The sequence below is a fragment of the Ochotona princeps genome, chromosome 2 (assembly GCF_030435755.1).
Source record: "Ochotona princeps isolate mOchPri1 chromosome 2, mOchPri1.hap1, whole genome shotgun sequence".
NCBI classification, from domain to species: domain Eukaryota; kingdom Metazoa; phylum Chordata; class Mammalia; order Lagomorpha; family Ochotonidae; genus Ochotona; species Ochotona princeps.
In genome coordinates, this window is record NC_080833.1 from 158196308 (window position 1) to 158211127 (window position 14820).

The 14820-nt window shown below is 44.4% G+C and overlaps 1 protein-coding gene across 7 annotated transcripts in view; it reads right to left on the minus strand.

Annotated features, from left to right (window-relative positions):
* DNAJB6 (DnaJ heat shock protein family (Hsp40) member B6) overlaps positions 1–14820 on the minus strand; it is a 65346-nt gene that overhangs the window by 37598 nt on the left and 12928 nt on the right. For 4 of the 7 annotated variants that reach the window (XM_058660655.1, XM_058660656.1, XM_058660654.1 and 1 more), the window contains exons 2-5: positions 12183–12273; positions 8544–8653; positions 3625–3684; positions 2591–2701 (exon numbers count right to left, since the gene is read on the minus strand). In XM_058660655.1, the coding sequence (XP_058516638.1) occupies positions 2591–2701; positions 3625–3684; positions 8544–8653; positions 12183–12247 (346 nt within the window). In that variant the 5' untranslated portion in view covers positions 12248–12273. Of the gene's footprint in view, positions 1–376; positions 482–2590; positions 2702–3624; positions 3685–8543; positions 8654–12182; positions 12274–14820 lie in introns of all 7 variants that reach the window. The other 3 variants (XR_009244951.1, XM_058660657.1, XM_058660658.1) reach the window with 1 other exon arrangement.

Here is a 14820-nt window from a genome sequence, read left to right on the forward strand (position 1 = left end):
CTCAGTGAGCAACCCTTGGGCCACAACGCACTAATTCTGCAGAGCCTGGTGCTCAGGCCCAGAAGTGTTCGTTCTGCCCATAGCCTGTGCACCCTGCGCCTCCCCATCATGTGGGGAGCGTGAAGTTTACAAGACGTAAGGCTCTGCACTGACAACTGCATAGTGCAGCTCAGAAGTACTTCAGAGCTGATTATGAACTGTTTGTGCAAGGCAACCTCAGGATTAGAACAAAAAACTAAGAAAACTAATTTGCTGATAAAAGGACATTGTGATTACGGAGGACAGATGACTGGATGCTGCTAAGCATCCACTGAAATCTATAGAGCAGACCCTCCTCCCAGGCCCTGCACTCACTGTCATCTACCACTGAACATACCACCAGCCGGCTGCACAGTTACTTCATACACGTAGTAGCCATGGAGCAACTTCTTTTCCTGAGTGCAAATCCTGACAGCCTGAAAATGGAAGTCACCTAGAACACCTACAAGAATGAAGAAGCATCACTGCCACACTAATGATGAGAAACATGGGCTATGCTACTGGTAAAACCTGAGCAATTATGCCTAAAATGGAGTATTTAACTTCAGTAAGACTAATTCATCCTTGCGCTATAGAATAAAAACTTGCTCCTTCACATTTAACTGTAATCTCTAGAGCTGCTTTACTCTTATAAGAATCACTCAAGGAAAATCACTGTAATATCAAATTGTCGTCATCCCCCACTCCCTGCACCCCAAGAAAAATATAAAGTTACAATTCATTCACTATGGGATCATAGCCCTTTACATTTTTTAAACATGTTAAGAAAAAAATTGACATTCCACATGGTTAAGCCACATGGGAAACACCTACACCCCACATCAAAGAGCCCAAATTCCTGTTCCAGCGGCACTTCTGATTACAGCTTCCTGTCCATGCACATCCCGGGAACCAGATAAAACTGGCTCCTGTACTTGTACCCCAGTTTCCCCACATGGAAAATTCAAATTAAGTAAGAGCAATAAACCGAGTCCTCCATTCCTGGCTTGAACCAGGCCCAACCTTATAGCTTCATGCATTTAGGGAGTGAACTAGCAGATTTGAGCAGTTTAAAAAAGAAGAAAAAAAGACATACAACCGCCTATACAAAAGGTGCTTTAAACTAGCCTCTCTGTCACCTCCGGTTCACCTTAGCCCACACAAGTCGGGCAGATGTTTTTCACTTGTCCACTAACTGAGACATTCAAGAGCATCCAAACACATTTCAACCCCCAACACTGCAAAGAGCCCAAAAACAACTCAAGCCTTGCCAAAGGTTATTATGAGATGAAAAGGCAACTTATAAGGCACAAAAGATCATCTAATACTCGTTCAACTTTTTCTTAGAACAGTAATCTCAACTACAAAAGTTAGTTATGAAAACTAAATGTACTATTGCATATGGGAAAATCTGAAATAGTCCAGAATCCAGAACTTCTTGTACATTACCATCCTGCAGTATTTACATGAAACCTTGCCAATAGTTATCTTGTATTTATGGCAGCAGTAACGAAAGGAAACTTGTTCTTAACTATGAGACGATGACAGTCCTACACCCTTCTTAACATGAACATTCCCCTGCTTGGCTGCAGTTCAACACCACATGTTTTCATTGCATGAAAGTGTAGTACTCTCTTCAAGTCAAGCCACACCATGAAATAGGGAAAATTTCGAGGAATTCCTCTTTGGGATAAACTGGAGGATTACGTACCAGGTAAGCGCAGCAAATTACTCCTCTTCACGCCTGTGCGAGGCAGAGGATCCACTTGTGTCCCTGTATTAACTGTAGGCACACTTTTCTTCGTTCTTCCTTCTGCACAGTGGCTGCTGGCATGTGGTCCCTTCACCACGCACCAGGCAATGAAGGAGAGACATGCAGGATCTTTCCTCCCGGAATGAATCAGACTAAACTGGCCAAAGCAAACACACAGTCCTGCTCTCACAGGTGAGCAGCTAACAAGGGACCTGACACTGAGATCCCAGGAAAGCCGAGGGGCAGGCATCAGGAGGAAGAGATGCAGGTAGTGAAAAATCCACTTTCTCAACAGCTAAACAGCACGAAATCTGCTCTGCCTCCATCAACACAAGCTCCTCCCCTGACCCTCTACTGCCTTTGCCTTAAGGGGGTCTTCCTTCACTAACTGTAAATACAGCCACCACACACCATCAGAAGGAAAAGAAATGCAAAAACACAGGTTTACAGAACAAATGCATTCTCAAAAGCAGAGCTATGATGGATGGGAACATTCTATGGCAAATTAATACAAAAATCATTCATGTGCAAGAATGAAACAGCATTTCCAAGACAGCACCCCTCAGCTGGGCAAAAGCAAGAAGCATAGGGCCTTGCAAAGAGAAAGAAAATGTACTAAAACTTCATTATTGTTCCTTTGTAAGTTCCAAAGCTTTCAAAAAGGAGGTTTTACAAGTGCATACGTTGCTTCAATACAAAGTTTATTAACAAAAGAACATAATAACAATGTTAACTAAACAGAAACAGCAGTTGTCAATCATTATTTGGGACACAGACACACCAGGTCTCATCAGTTATGATTCAAGTGATTTAACTTACCAAAAAAGTCGAACGAAAATGGGTCCCTTCCGCCAAAAAACTCCCTGAAGACATCCTCTGGGTTACGGAATGTAAAGCCAAATTCAAAGGGACTGTCAAAATGACTTCCACCTGCAGAAACACAGCAGCTCTCTTACTTCACAAATTTTGGCATTTTAGGCAGGCATTATTTGCAGAGCATCATGTAAATCATGGAAACTTGTCCTAAATCTGGGGTTGTCAAACCTAAAGCACAAGTTTTAAAAATACACGTACCCTACCTAGAACTGACAACCGAGCACGTGGAAACCAATCCTGCAAAGTCACAGAAATGATCCCTTCACGGGCTAGCATTACCCATAGCTGTGCCTCCAACAAACCACAGGTGCACCAGTTCCTCTGTTCCACTTCTGATCCAGCTCTCTGCTGCAGCCAGAAAAGCAGTGGAATACGGTCCAAGTGTTTGGGTTCCTGTCACCCTCATGGAGACCCAGAAGTATTTCCTGGCTCCTCGAGAGCCTGGCCCAGACATGGCTGTTGCTGCCACTTAGGGCAGTGAACCGGCAGATGGAAGATCTGTCTCTCCCTCTAGTTCTGAATTTCAAATAAATGAATAAATTTTTTTGTTTAAACCAAGTATTTCTCACTCTCTAAAGCTACAACAACATATAGTACACATTGTACTTATCACCATTAATGACAATTAAGAATAGCTTCAGGGCTTTATTTGTAAGCGACGAATCAAGCTGCTCCCTACATAACAAAACCAAACTCCAGGCGACACCTTGAAGTAAACCTAGTTTAGTTTTTTTGCAGCACAAGTTGTTCTTGTGCTGACTTGATAGTGTAAACACATTACAAATTACATCCATGCCATATACACATGCACTTTATAGGATAAAATATCTTTTGCTCTCCACTTCAGCCCACTTCTGAGGATGTATGTGTAGCTACTATCACACAGACTCTAACCAAGGCACTAAGTAATTCACAATTGCAAAACAAAACAAATTCAACTCTTTGTAAAGAGCCAAGGGAATCTATCATACACATACCTCCTCCGCCACCATTTAATCCTTCTTTGCCGTATTTGTCATAGATGTCCCGTTTTTTAGCTATAAATTGTAAAGAGAGACATTAAAGTCAAGTATTTTTTCAGACCCTTGAATTTCAATAGGTAAGGAATTTTTCAAGTTATAAGTCAGCTTTTAATATTCCATTATAAGAATTGTAAGGGTTTGGGCCTGCATGGTAGCCTAGTGGCTAAAGCTCTCGCCTTGGATCAGTCAGTATCCCATATGGGTACCAGAACCAGTTTGTATCCTGGCTGCTCCACTTCCCATCCAGCTCTCTGTGGCCTGGGAAAGAAGTTGAGGACGGCCCAAAGCCTTGGGACCCTGCATCCACGTGGGAGACCCAGAAGCTCCTGGCTGCTACCTCAGATCAGCTCAGCACCAGCCGTTGAAGCTATTTGGGGAATGAACCAATAGACAGAAGCGCTCTCTCTCTCTTTCTCTCTTTCCTTCTTTCTGTAAATCTGACTTTGCAATAAAAATAAATCTTCTTTAAATTTATTATATTTTTGACAATATTTACACAGTTCATTAGGGTAAAAAGGTTCAAGAGCTATAGGAAAGTGGGTAAGACTACTATTTCCATATTGTTTCCTTCACGTTTAAAAGGGGGTATTCAGGGAGAAGGCCCACTCAATTTCCCACCCTCCCCAGGTCCCAGATGTAGGGCCTGCTCCAAGGTTCTTCCTCAAATGGTAATAAAAATACATCTTAAAAAATTCTAAGAACTTAAGCCACCAATATTTTTTTTAAAAAGGAGGCAAAAGGGAGAAATCTGAAATCTCTACTAAAAAAGTCAGATGTTATGAATTTTAGGACTATTACACACAAATTAAAATATTTATTCTGTTCATTTTCTTTGCTACCAGAAACACATTACCAAGTGAAAAATTATTCCCAACCTAATCCTGTTCCTTTTTATTTCAAGAACCATCACAGAACAGTTTCTTTTTGTGCCATAGACCAAAACTATAGCTAATTTTACAAGGAAGGGAATTAAACCACTGCTTGCAGTGCCAGTGCCTATATCACAGAGGTGGTGGTGGCTGTCACGGCTACTCAGCTTCCAATTCAGCCCCCCACCAACAAGCCCAAGGAGGGAGGGACCGATGGGAGGACACGGCCTATCACCCACGAGTGAGAACAGGCTGGAGTCCTCCATCTCTTCTTTCGGCCGGTCTCGGGCTGGCTGTTGCAGCCTCTTGGGGAATGCAACAGTGCTAGATCTGTTTCTCAATTCTTTCTATCTTCATCACTCTGCCTTTCCAAGTAAGATTCATTTGCTGTATTTGAAAGGCAGATTATATAGAGAGGAGAGATGAAAGAGAGGGTCCTTCATCTGTTGGTTCATTCTCCAAATGATTACAATGGCCACAGCAGAACCAATCCGGAGCCAGGAGCCAGGAGCTTCTTCTGGGTCCCCCACCTTGTTATAGAATCTCACACTTTTGGGCCATCCTCCAATGCTTTCCCATGCCACAGGCAGACATCTGGATCAGAAGTAGAGCAACTGGATGCCAGAGCCACAGGGCAGAGGATTAGCCCAATGTGGCATACTGTCAGCCTCTCAAAACATGTAATTGTTAAAAAAAATTTTTAAATGTTATGGGCGTGGCACAACGGCCTAGAGCCAAAGTCCTTGCCTTGCAACTGCCAGGATCCCATATGGGTACAGGTTCTCAGCCCAGCTGCTTCACTTCCCTCCAGCTCTCTGCTTATGGTCTGGGAAAGCAGTAGAGGATGACTCAAAACCTAGGGAACCTGCACGCACATGGGAGACCTGGAAGAAGTTCCTAGCTCCGGATTAGCTTAGTTCTGAATGTAGTGGCCACGTGGGGAGTGAACCAGCACATGGAAGATCTTTTTGTATCTCCTTCTCTATGCATATCTGCCTTTCCAGTAAAAATATATCTTTAAAATATAATAAAATTAAAAATCATTATGAGCAGGGCAAGGCCTAACTTTGGTAGAAACTGCAGACAGAGGCGATTCTAATCCTTAGCCTCAGTAGCCCTTCCAGAGGAACAAAAGAATGTCAAGTCTTACCATACTAGCAACTCAGGAAAAAAAGAAGAAAAAAAATAATAAAACTAAATCCACCTGAATCTCACCTGTATATGGCACTCAAAAAATGCGAAAACAGGCTTTTTTTTACAGATTTATTTATTTTTATTGGGAAGACAGATGTACAGAGAGGAGGAGAGACAGAGAAGATCTTCTGTCCAATGGTTCACTCCCCAGGTGACTGCAATGGCCGGTGCTGCGCCAATCCGAAGCCAGGAGTCAGGAACTTCTTTCCGGGTCTCCCACATGGGTGCAGGGTCCCAAGGCTTTGGGCCATCCTCAACTGCTTTCCCAGGCCAAAGGCAGGGAGCTGGATGGGAAGTGGAGCTGCCAGGATTAGAACCGGTGCCCATATGGGATCCCAGCACGTTTAAGGCAAAGACTTTCACCACTACGCCATTGCGCTGGGGCCCAGAAAACAAGCTTCTAAAAGCAATCCACCTCTAACCAGCTTTATATAATGGGGACTCTAAAGATAACAGCAGAGACCCATCACGGTGGCATAGCGGAATGGCAGTGATGTGTAAAGCCAACATTCCATTTTGCGGTTGTCTGAGTCCTAACTGTTCCACTTCTAATCCTGCTCCTTGATAATGAGCCTGGGAAAGCAGCAGATCAAAGATCAAGAGTTCCCCAGGCTACTGGCTTCAAATCAGCCCAGCCCTTGCTGCGTGGACAAGGAGAGTTAACCAGCAGATCTTCTAATCTTACCTTACAAATAAATAACATTCAAAAGGTAAAACTTAAACCTAAAAAGGAGAACTCTTGACTGGCCAGAGGATGTTTAAGAGCTCATCAAAATTACACTCTCCACAAAAAAGCAGAACAAACTTAAACAGAACAAAATTGGCAATTTAAAGGTCTTCCTGTAAACACAGTTTCATTTTAGCCTCTCATTTGTAACTCCAACACGAGTGAACAAAGAACCATCAAGGACCAAACAAGGAGGCCAACAGCGGGGCCGAGATCAGGACCAACAGCTAAAGACGTTGCAAGGTGTATTTCAAAACATTTTTAAGTGATAGTAACAGGTTATTCAAAAAACAAGTTATCTGGGGTTTCTCAAAAACAAATGGGAGGATTTAACGGCTTGGTGCACCACTAAGACGTCACTGAGACACCCCAAGCCCTGTACCAGAGTTCCATGCTGAGCGGCAGGTTACAGCTTAAGTACCTGGGTTCCTGACTCGCACACAGGGACACCTGCATCAAGTGGGAGGTTCCTCACGTCAGCCTGGCCTTGCCTCAACTGAGGCAGACATGTGGCGAGTGAACCAGCAAGCTCACTCTCTGTCTCTGTCTGCCTTTCAAATAAAACGTAAACAGGGACAATGTGGTAGCTAGATAGGCTAGTTTTCCACTTGTAAGTGCCACACTGGTTTGTGTCCCAGCTATTCCATTTCCAATTCAGTGCGCTCTCTGAGAATGACCTGGGAAAGCAATGGAGGACAGCTCAGCAGTGTGGGTTCCTGCACCCATGCTGGAGAGCCTTGGTGGCCCTGGCTCCTGGCCTCTGGCGGACTTGGCTCTAGCCACCTGTTGCAGCCATTTCAGGAATGAATCAATGGATAAACAATCTTTCTCTCTTTCCTTTTTGCTGTAAATATGCCTTTCCACAAAATTAAGTCTTAAAATGTCCTTTAAAAAAAGAGACAGAAAATTTTGCTTATTACCACATAAAGCAAAACTGGTCATATGCTGCTAACTGTTGAAGCTGAGGGATGGTTATTGAGGGTTCTTTCACAAAACTCTTTGAGGGCCCGGCGCAGTTGCCTAACAGTTAAAGCCCTCGCCTTGAACACGTCGGGATCCCATATGGGCACTGGTTCTAATCCCGGCTGCTCCACTTCCCACCCAGCTCCCTGCCTGTGGCCTGGAAAAGTAGTCGAGCACGGTCCAAAGCTTTGGGACCCGGCACTCGTGTGGGAGATCTGGAGGAAGTTCCTGGCTCCTGGCTTCGGATTGGCGCAGCACCGGCCCTTGCGGTCACTTGGGGAGTGAATCATCGGACGGAAGATCTTCCTCTCTGTCTCTCCTGCTCACTCTTTGTATATCTGCCTCTCCAATAAAAATAAAATAAATCTGTAAAAAAGAAACTCTTTGTAAAGTGACTTGCTACTTGACCTGATGTAGGCACGCTTAGATCCTATATGGTCACTGATTCACTTTCCTAATTTTTTTAAATGTCTCCACCTTTACTCACCCTGGGTTTCCACTCTACAGCACACCGAGGCCTTGGTGGTAGCTGAAGTCTCTGACACTGTTCCATGCACCTTAATAATCTGCATCTAGCTGATCTCTGACTTTTCACCTATTTCTGAAACCAAGCCAACAGATCTAAAAACAAATAACATTTGATACCTACAGTAGTTTAAAAAAAAAAAAAAAAACAGAAGCCTTAAAGCCTAAATACAAACTGTGTGCTCAATTACTTCCTCCAGTGAAGAAGTCCTTTCAAACAGTAAGCTTACCCCATTAACAAGGCACTATTTTCAAGTAGGGCAGTGGTGATCGTCAGATGGCCAAAGTAACAATCATGAACAGTGATCTGAGACCTGTAACACTATAACACTATCTCTACAGACTAAAGGTATGTACACAAACCATTTTCAGAGCGCCATCTTAGCAGAAAATGCTGGGAGTTCAGATGCTCTTTCAGCACTCATACTTAACTGTACGAGCTGAAATCATTTTAAGAAAAACGAAAACTCAGTGGCTCCCAGACTCACCTGGGAGTGATCCTATTACATCAGTCTTGAGAACACCCCAATTGCTCGCCCTCTGCGGCCACTCTAACCTACAACCCCAAAGTGCCACAGAAGGCCAGCATTACTCACCGTCAGATAACACCTCATAGGCCTCGGCCACTTGTTTGAATTTTCTCTCTGCTTCTTCTTTATTCTCAGGATTTTTATCTGGGTGCCACTTCAGTGCCAGTTTCCGGTATCTTGGAAAAAAAAAATCAAAATGATCAATCATACCAGAAATTCAGAAATCAACTGGATTTTCGAACCATGATCAAGCAAATAGCTCCAAAGCTGCTAACTAGTGAGATAAATTCCAATTTCAATTGTAACGTCTCCCTTGCTACCAGAATAAATTATACAACTTCTAAATCCACAGAGAAATAACAACATCTCCAGAAAAAGGAAAATGTGAAAATATCTGATGATCAAAATGTCCATGTATTTATAGTGATTAAGTATATAAATTGATGGAGAAAAGGGATGTTGGTTGCAGTAAATTTCCAGATTCCCTCAGCCAAGCCACTCCACAGCACATCAGCCAGATAAGGCAAACCAACAACTACAGAAGAGCAACACCTGCTCCATTTCAGATTCAAGGTTCAAACACAACCTCTGCAAAGATTCTACAAATAAAGTCACAGTCTGTTTCAAGGTTTTAATTAGCCTAATAACCATCTGTTTCTTTTTCTTTTTAAAGGCAGATATAAATCTTCCATCCACTGGTTCACTCTCCAAGTGACCACAACAAACATAGCTGGGCCAATCTGAAGCCAGGAGCCATGAGCTTCTTCCACGTCTCCCATGTGGGTGGCAGGGTCCTGAAAGGCTTTGGGCCACCTTCTACTGCTTTTTCGGACAAGCAGGGAGGGAGTTAGATGGGAGGTACAACAGCTAGGAGGTACAACATGGTGTCCATATGGGATCCAAGTATGTGCAAGTAAAATATTTAGTCACTAGGCCATCTTCCAAGGTCCAGTAACTATGCGCTTTTTGAAAAACTAATTAAAAATCTATCTAAGCCATTTTAAGGTGTATAGAACACAGCTGAATATAAACCAAAATTGAAATGTCTATGAAGAAGTCACAGGTTGTGGTTGAGAACCTGCATTTTCCTATTAACATATTGGTTAATCAATACCATGTCAATTAATGCCACAATGTTGTAAATGGTTGGAAATATTATGTTGGGGCTTTTAATTGATTGGGATAATACTCTGCCGGCTCTACCTTCAGACCAGAGATGGTCTCACCAAGAAACCATTAAACTTACCAGGACAGTAAGATGCTGGACTTTATGCTTGGTAAATACCTCCAATGAAAGAATGTCAACTGAATTTGAACTATGGAAATGCAACAAGGTGGAGCAATCCGCCGTGGGGGGAAGGGTGTGGGGAGGGGCGGGGGGAATCCCAGTGCATAAAAAACGTATCACATAATGCCATGTAATTAATTTTAAAAAATGAAATGCAATAAAAATGTTTTAAAAAAATCTATTTTTTATTCGGAAGTATTATAGAGAGGGAGAAATCTTCCATCTGCTGGTTCGTTCCGTAAATGTCCAAAACAGCCAAGCTGGGCCAGTCTAAAGTTGGAAACCAGGGGCTTCTTCTGGGTCGCTCATGAGTGCAGGGCCCCAAGGCCTTGAGCCAACCTGTGCTGCTGTCTCTGACCATTAGCAGGAATTGGGCTCAGAAGTCAGCAGCCAGGACTAGAACCAGTGTTCACGCGGAAGGCCAGTGCCACAGGCAGAGGATTAGCATGCAACCACGCAGGTCCCTTCCACAAGGTTTTTCAAATACCAAAAACAAAATCAACACAATACAAATAGGGTAAATGCTAAAGGTGGCAATAAAAAGGGTGAAAGAAAATGCCACTGTTCTGGTGTAGCAAATTAAGCCACTTTCTGCAACATGTTTCCTGCATCCCATTAAGCATCAGTTCAACTCCCAGCTTCTCCACTTCTAAAGCAGCTCCCTGTGAATACAAAGGAAGCAGCAGAGGAGGGCCAATGTACCTGGACCCTTGTACCCACCTGGGGGAAATCCAAAGATCCTGGCACCTGCCTTCGGCCTGGCCCAGCTCTACTTATTTTGGACATCTGGGGAGTGAACCAGCAGATGGAAGATCTGTCTCTCGGTAAACTGCCTTTCAATTTAATAATGAATCTTATGTGAGGGACGGGCACTGTGCCATGGCAAATGTAGCCTCCGGGGACACTCACAGCACTCCTCAGAATGCAGGCCACCCTGGTTCCAATCCAGCTTTTCTTAGCAATATGGCTGCACATGCTAGGGACGCTGCATCCATGTGGGAAACCTGACCCAGGCCCAGCTGCTACAGGCATCTGATGCACGAGCCAGAGAACAGAAGACTTCTCAGGCCAGGTGCCCAAATGGGCACCCATTCATTTCCTGGCCGCTCCACTTCCCATCCAGTTTTCTGCTGATGGATGAGAGTGGATGGCCCAGATGCTTGGGACACAACAACCACATGGGAGACCTGGAAGAAGCTCCTGGCCTCAGATCACCTCAGTTTCAGCATCTGCTGAGGCCATCTGGTGCATGAACCAGCAGAATAAGGGTCTTTCTCCTCCTACACCTATAATTTTCCAATAAAAACAAATAAAATTTTAAAAAAATTTTAAAAATCTCTTGGACCTGGCACAGTGGCCTAGTAGTTAAAGGCCTTGCCTTGAATGCGCCAGGATTCCATATGGGCACCGGTTCTAATCCTGGCAGTTCCACTTCCCATCCAGTTCCCTGCCTGTGGCCTGGGAAAGCAGTCGAGGATGGCCTAAAGCCTTGGTACCCTGCTCCCGCGTGGCAGACCTGGAAAGAAGTTCCTGGCTCCTGGCTTCGGATCGGCGCAGCACCAGCCATTGCGGTCACCTGGGGAGTGAATCATCAGACAGAAGAGCTTCCTCTGTCTCTCCTGCTCCCGCTCTCTCTCTATATATATGTACCTGACTATGCAATAAAAAAGTCTTTCAAAAATATTTTTGTTTAAATCTCTTGATATCCATCTCTCCTTCCACCACCCTTTCAAGCAGAAAATAAACTGGCAGAGGAGGCAGTGACTTAAGGCTAGGCCAAGAATCATAACATCTTTTCAGCAGTTGGCAACATACCAAGGCAAGGACATGGTATCCAACTTAAGACATTGAACAAAAGCTGTGGCTTAATTATTATAACCTAATTAAACATGGATTCTAACAGTTTACTTTTATAGTACTGTGGACCTAAACGTGATAAAACAGATCCTGTTGAAGGTGCTCAAAAACGACTATCACATCAAAAAGACTAATGGAAACAACTTGCACTATTAATAGTCACCTAGTCTCAACGGAAGAAGGATCTTCCTCTGTCTTCTGTTATATCTGACCTTCCAATAAAAATAATACATCTTAAAACAAAACAAAAAAGAATGCTCAATCAACTGTACTACAAGTAGCTCTTTGGGGATATTTCATATACCAAGTACTTTTTTTTAATCTGCTTTGAGCAGATACGGGATTCACTATCCCAAAGCACAGTACCTGAGTAAGCTAAGGGTTGAACCAGCAAGTAAATAAATACTAGGCCTAAATACAAGAAAACACAGAGCACTGTGTGACACTCAAAGGCAGCATCCCACACTAACAGCCATTTTAGTAAACAAAGTAAAAGTTGTAACACCATTCATCAACATACAATTATGCAGATAACGTATCTCAAAAATAAAATAACTTACGCCTTTTTAATATCCTCGGGTGAGGCATGTCTTTGCACGCCTAGAACTTCATAATAATCCACCATGTTTTAACACGTTGCTGGAACTAGTCCTGCAATTGAAAATCTCTGGTCAGTAACAAGTCAATCAACGCTGCAGAAAGCTGGGGGAAGGAGAAGGGAATGGAGGAAAACGAGGCATCGGCTCAGCCTCTGGAGGCCCACAGGGAGAACCGGTCAGCTAACCGCAGCCTGCCCTGCTGCCACGGCTTTGTCTAGGAACTGATCCAAGACTCATCCTTCAAGATCCTTCTCTAGATTTCGAAAAAAAGACTCCGAAATAACCTAATAATAGCGCCGACTCAGCTCTGCAGCAGACACGGGTGGTCGCTTGACCTCCAACTGACAGGCTCACTGGGTCTTGTTCTCCTAGTCCTGGCCTGTGCTCAAAGGAGTTTGTTTCTGCTTTTAATTCACTTCTGTTCCAGGCATGAGGCGAGACCGAGGATCCCAATGTGAACCCGCTGTCCCTAGCATGAAGAACACGCATGCATGGGAACCCAACAAAGAAACCCATTCCTCCATACCGTGGGTCTCAGCAGGTTAACGCTTCACCCCTCCCACACACGCACCACACTGCCCTACATCCAAGAATCAGAGCATCCCTTCCGCAGATCTCACTGTGAGCTCCATAGGCATGTGTTACTTAACCATGTACAACAATGAAAACCTGCTTTGCCCGTTCTAAAACTGCAACAGGAACTTCTGGCCCTACAAAACAAAACTACACATTTTTTAAAAAGGAAAAAATTTCGAGTTACTGAGAGGGACAAAAAACTTCTATCTGCTGATAGCCAAAACAAAACCAAGAGGCCCAAAAGTCCATGTGAATCTCCTGTTTAAGTGGCAGAATCTCCAAAGTGCTTGGGCCCATCTTCCACTGCTTTCCCAGACACATAAACAGGAAGCTAGATCAGAAACAATTCTTGTTGGGATTCAAACCAACACTCTCACGGCATGCAATGCTGGGCCCTGCAAGCTGCTGCTTCAAAGATATTTCCTCATTAAATTCCTTCCAATGTGATCAGCTAGTTGTGGGGGTCTCGAAGCAGCCTATTAGGCACTGCCGGGAGAGCCAGCATGCCGCATGGGAATGCAAGTTCCACTTCTAGCTCCTTCACTTTTGATGTAGCTCCTGCTAATGCGCCTGGGAAACAATATGTGCTTCTTCACCTAACTTGAGCTCCCGTCACCCACATGAGACACCAAGATGGAGTTCCTACTTCGTGGCTATTATGGTCATTTGGGGCATGAACCAACAGATGGAAGTCTTTTTGGTCCCAGCATGGTGGCAAAGCTGGATTAAATATCCACCTACAATGCTGGCATCCCACACAGGCACCAACTGGGGTCCCAGCTGTTCTACTCCCAATCCAGTGCCTTCCTAACGTGCCTGGGAAAGCAGCAGATGGCCCATGTACTTGGACCCCTGTACATGAGAGACCCAGAAGTTTCAGACTCCTGGCTTCAGCCTGGCACAGCCCAGCTATCGCAGGACAGAGAATGAAAATCCTATTAACATTGCCTGCTGCACTGTGGATCCTCCCCCGACTCCTCCCTCCGCCCAGATAAATAAAGAAAGAAATAAGGAAGGTGTGGAAATAGAGGTCTCACCTGCTTTCCCCTAGTCCTTGACCGTTCCCACACGAATCAACTGTGTAAACATCATTAAAAATAAAATTTAGAGCATGGCGTGGTGGCCTAGTGGCTAAAGTCCTCGCCTTGAAAGCCCCGGGATCCCATATGGGCGCTGGTTCTAATCCCGGCAGCTCCACTTCCCATCCAGCTCCCTGCTTGTGGCCTGGGAAAGCAGTAGAGGACGGCCCAAGGCTTTGGGACCCTGCACCCACGTGGGAGACCTGGAGGGGGTTCCTGGTTCCTGGCTTCGGATCGGCACAGCACCGGCCGCTGCGGCTCACTTGGGGAGTGAATCATCGGACGGAGGATCTTCCTCTCTGTCTCTCCTCCTCTCTGTATATCTGGCTTTCCAATAATAATAAAATCTTAAAAAAAAAAAAAAAGAAAAGCATCCAAGAGGACACAACATCCAACTTCCAAGAACCTAATGGAGGGCCCGGCATGATAGTGTAGAGGCTAAAGTTGGACGGAAGATCTTTCTGTCTCTCCTCCTCCCTCGCTGTATTATCTGCCTTTCTAATAAAAATAAATAAATCTTAAAAAAAAAAAAAAAGAGCCTAACAGAAACCTGAAAGAATATGTGTAATAAAGTTCTCACAAAAAAATCAAGATGGGGTGAGCCCTTGGCCTAGCAGCTGGCATGCCACGAGGACTCCCTGTGACACGGCAGGGCCACTGGCCTACTGTGCTAGCTCTCTCCTGTCCAGAGTCCTGCTAGGAGCTCCCTGGAGGCACCGGGAGAGCCTGACTGAAGCTCTAGCTCCTGTCTCAGTTCGGCTCCCCAACTATTCCAGGAACTTGGGAAGTGAACTAGCAGATGGGACTTGTCTTAAAAGCAGATGGCCTTTTAGAAAGAATCTAGACAGATAAAAGAAATGGAAAGGGGAGGGGGAGAACCTGCTTGTTAATGACCAAAACAGTAACACTACTCACACAGCCTGAGGAAAGCACCCAGATAAATG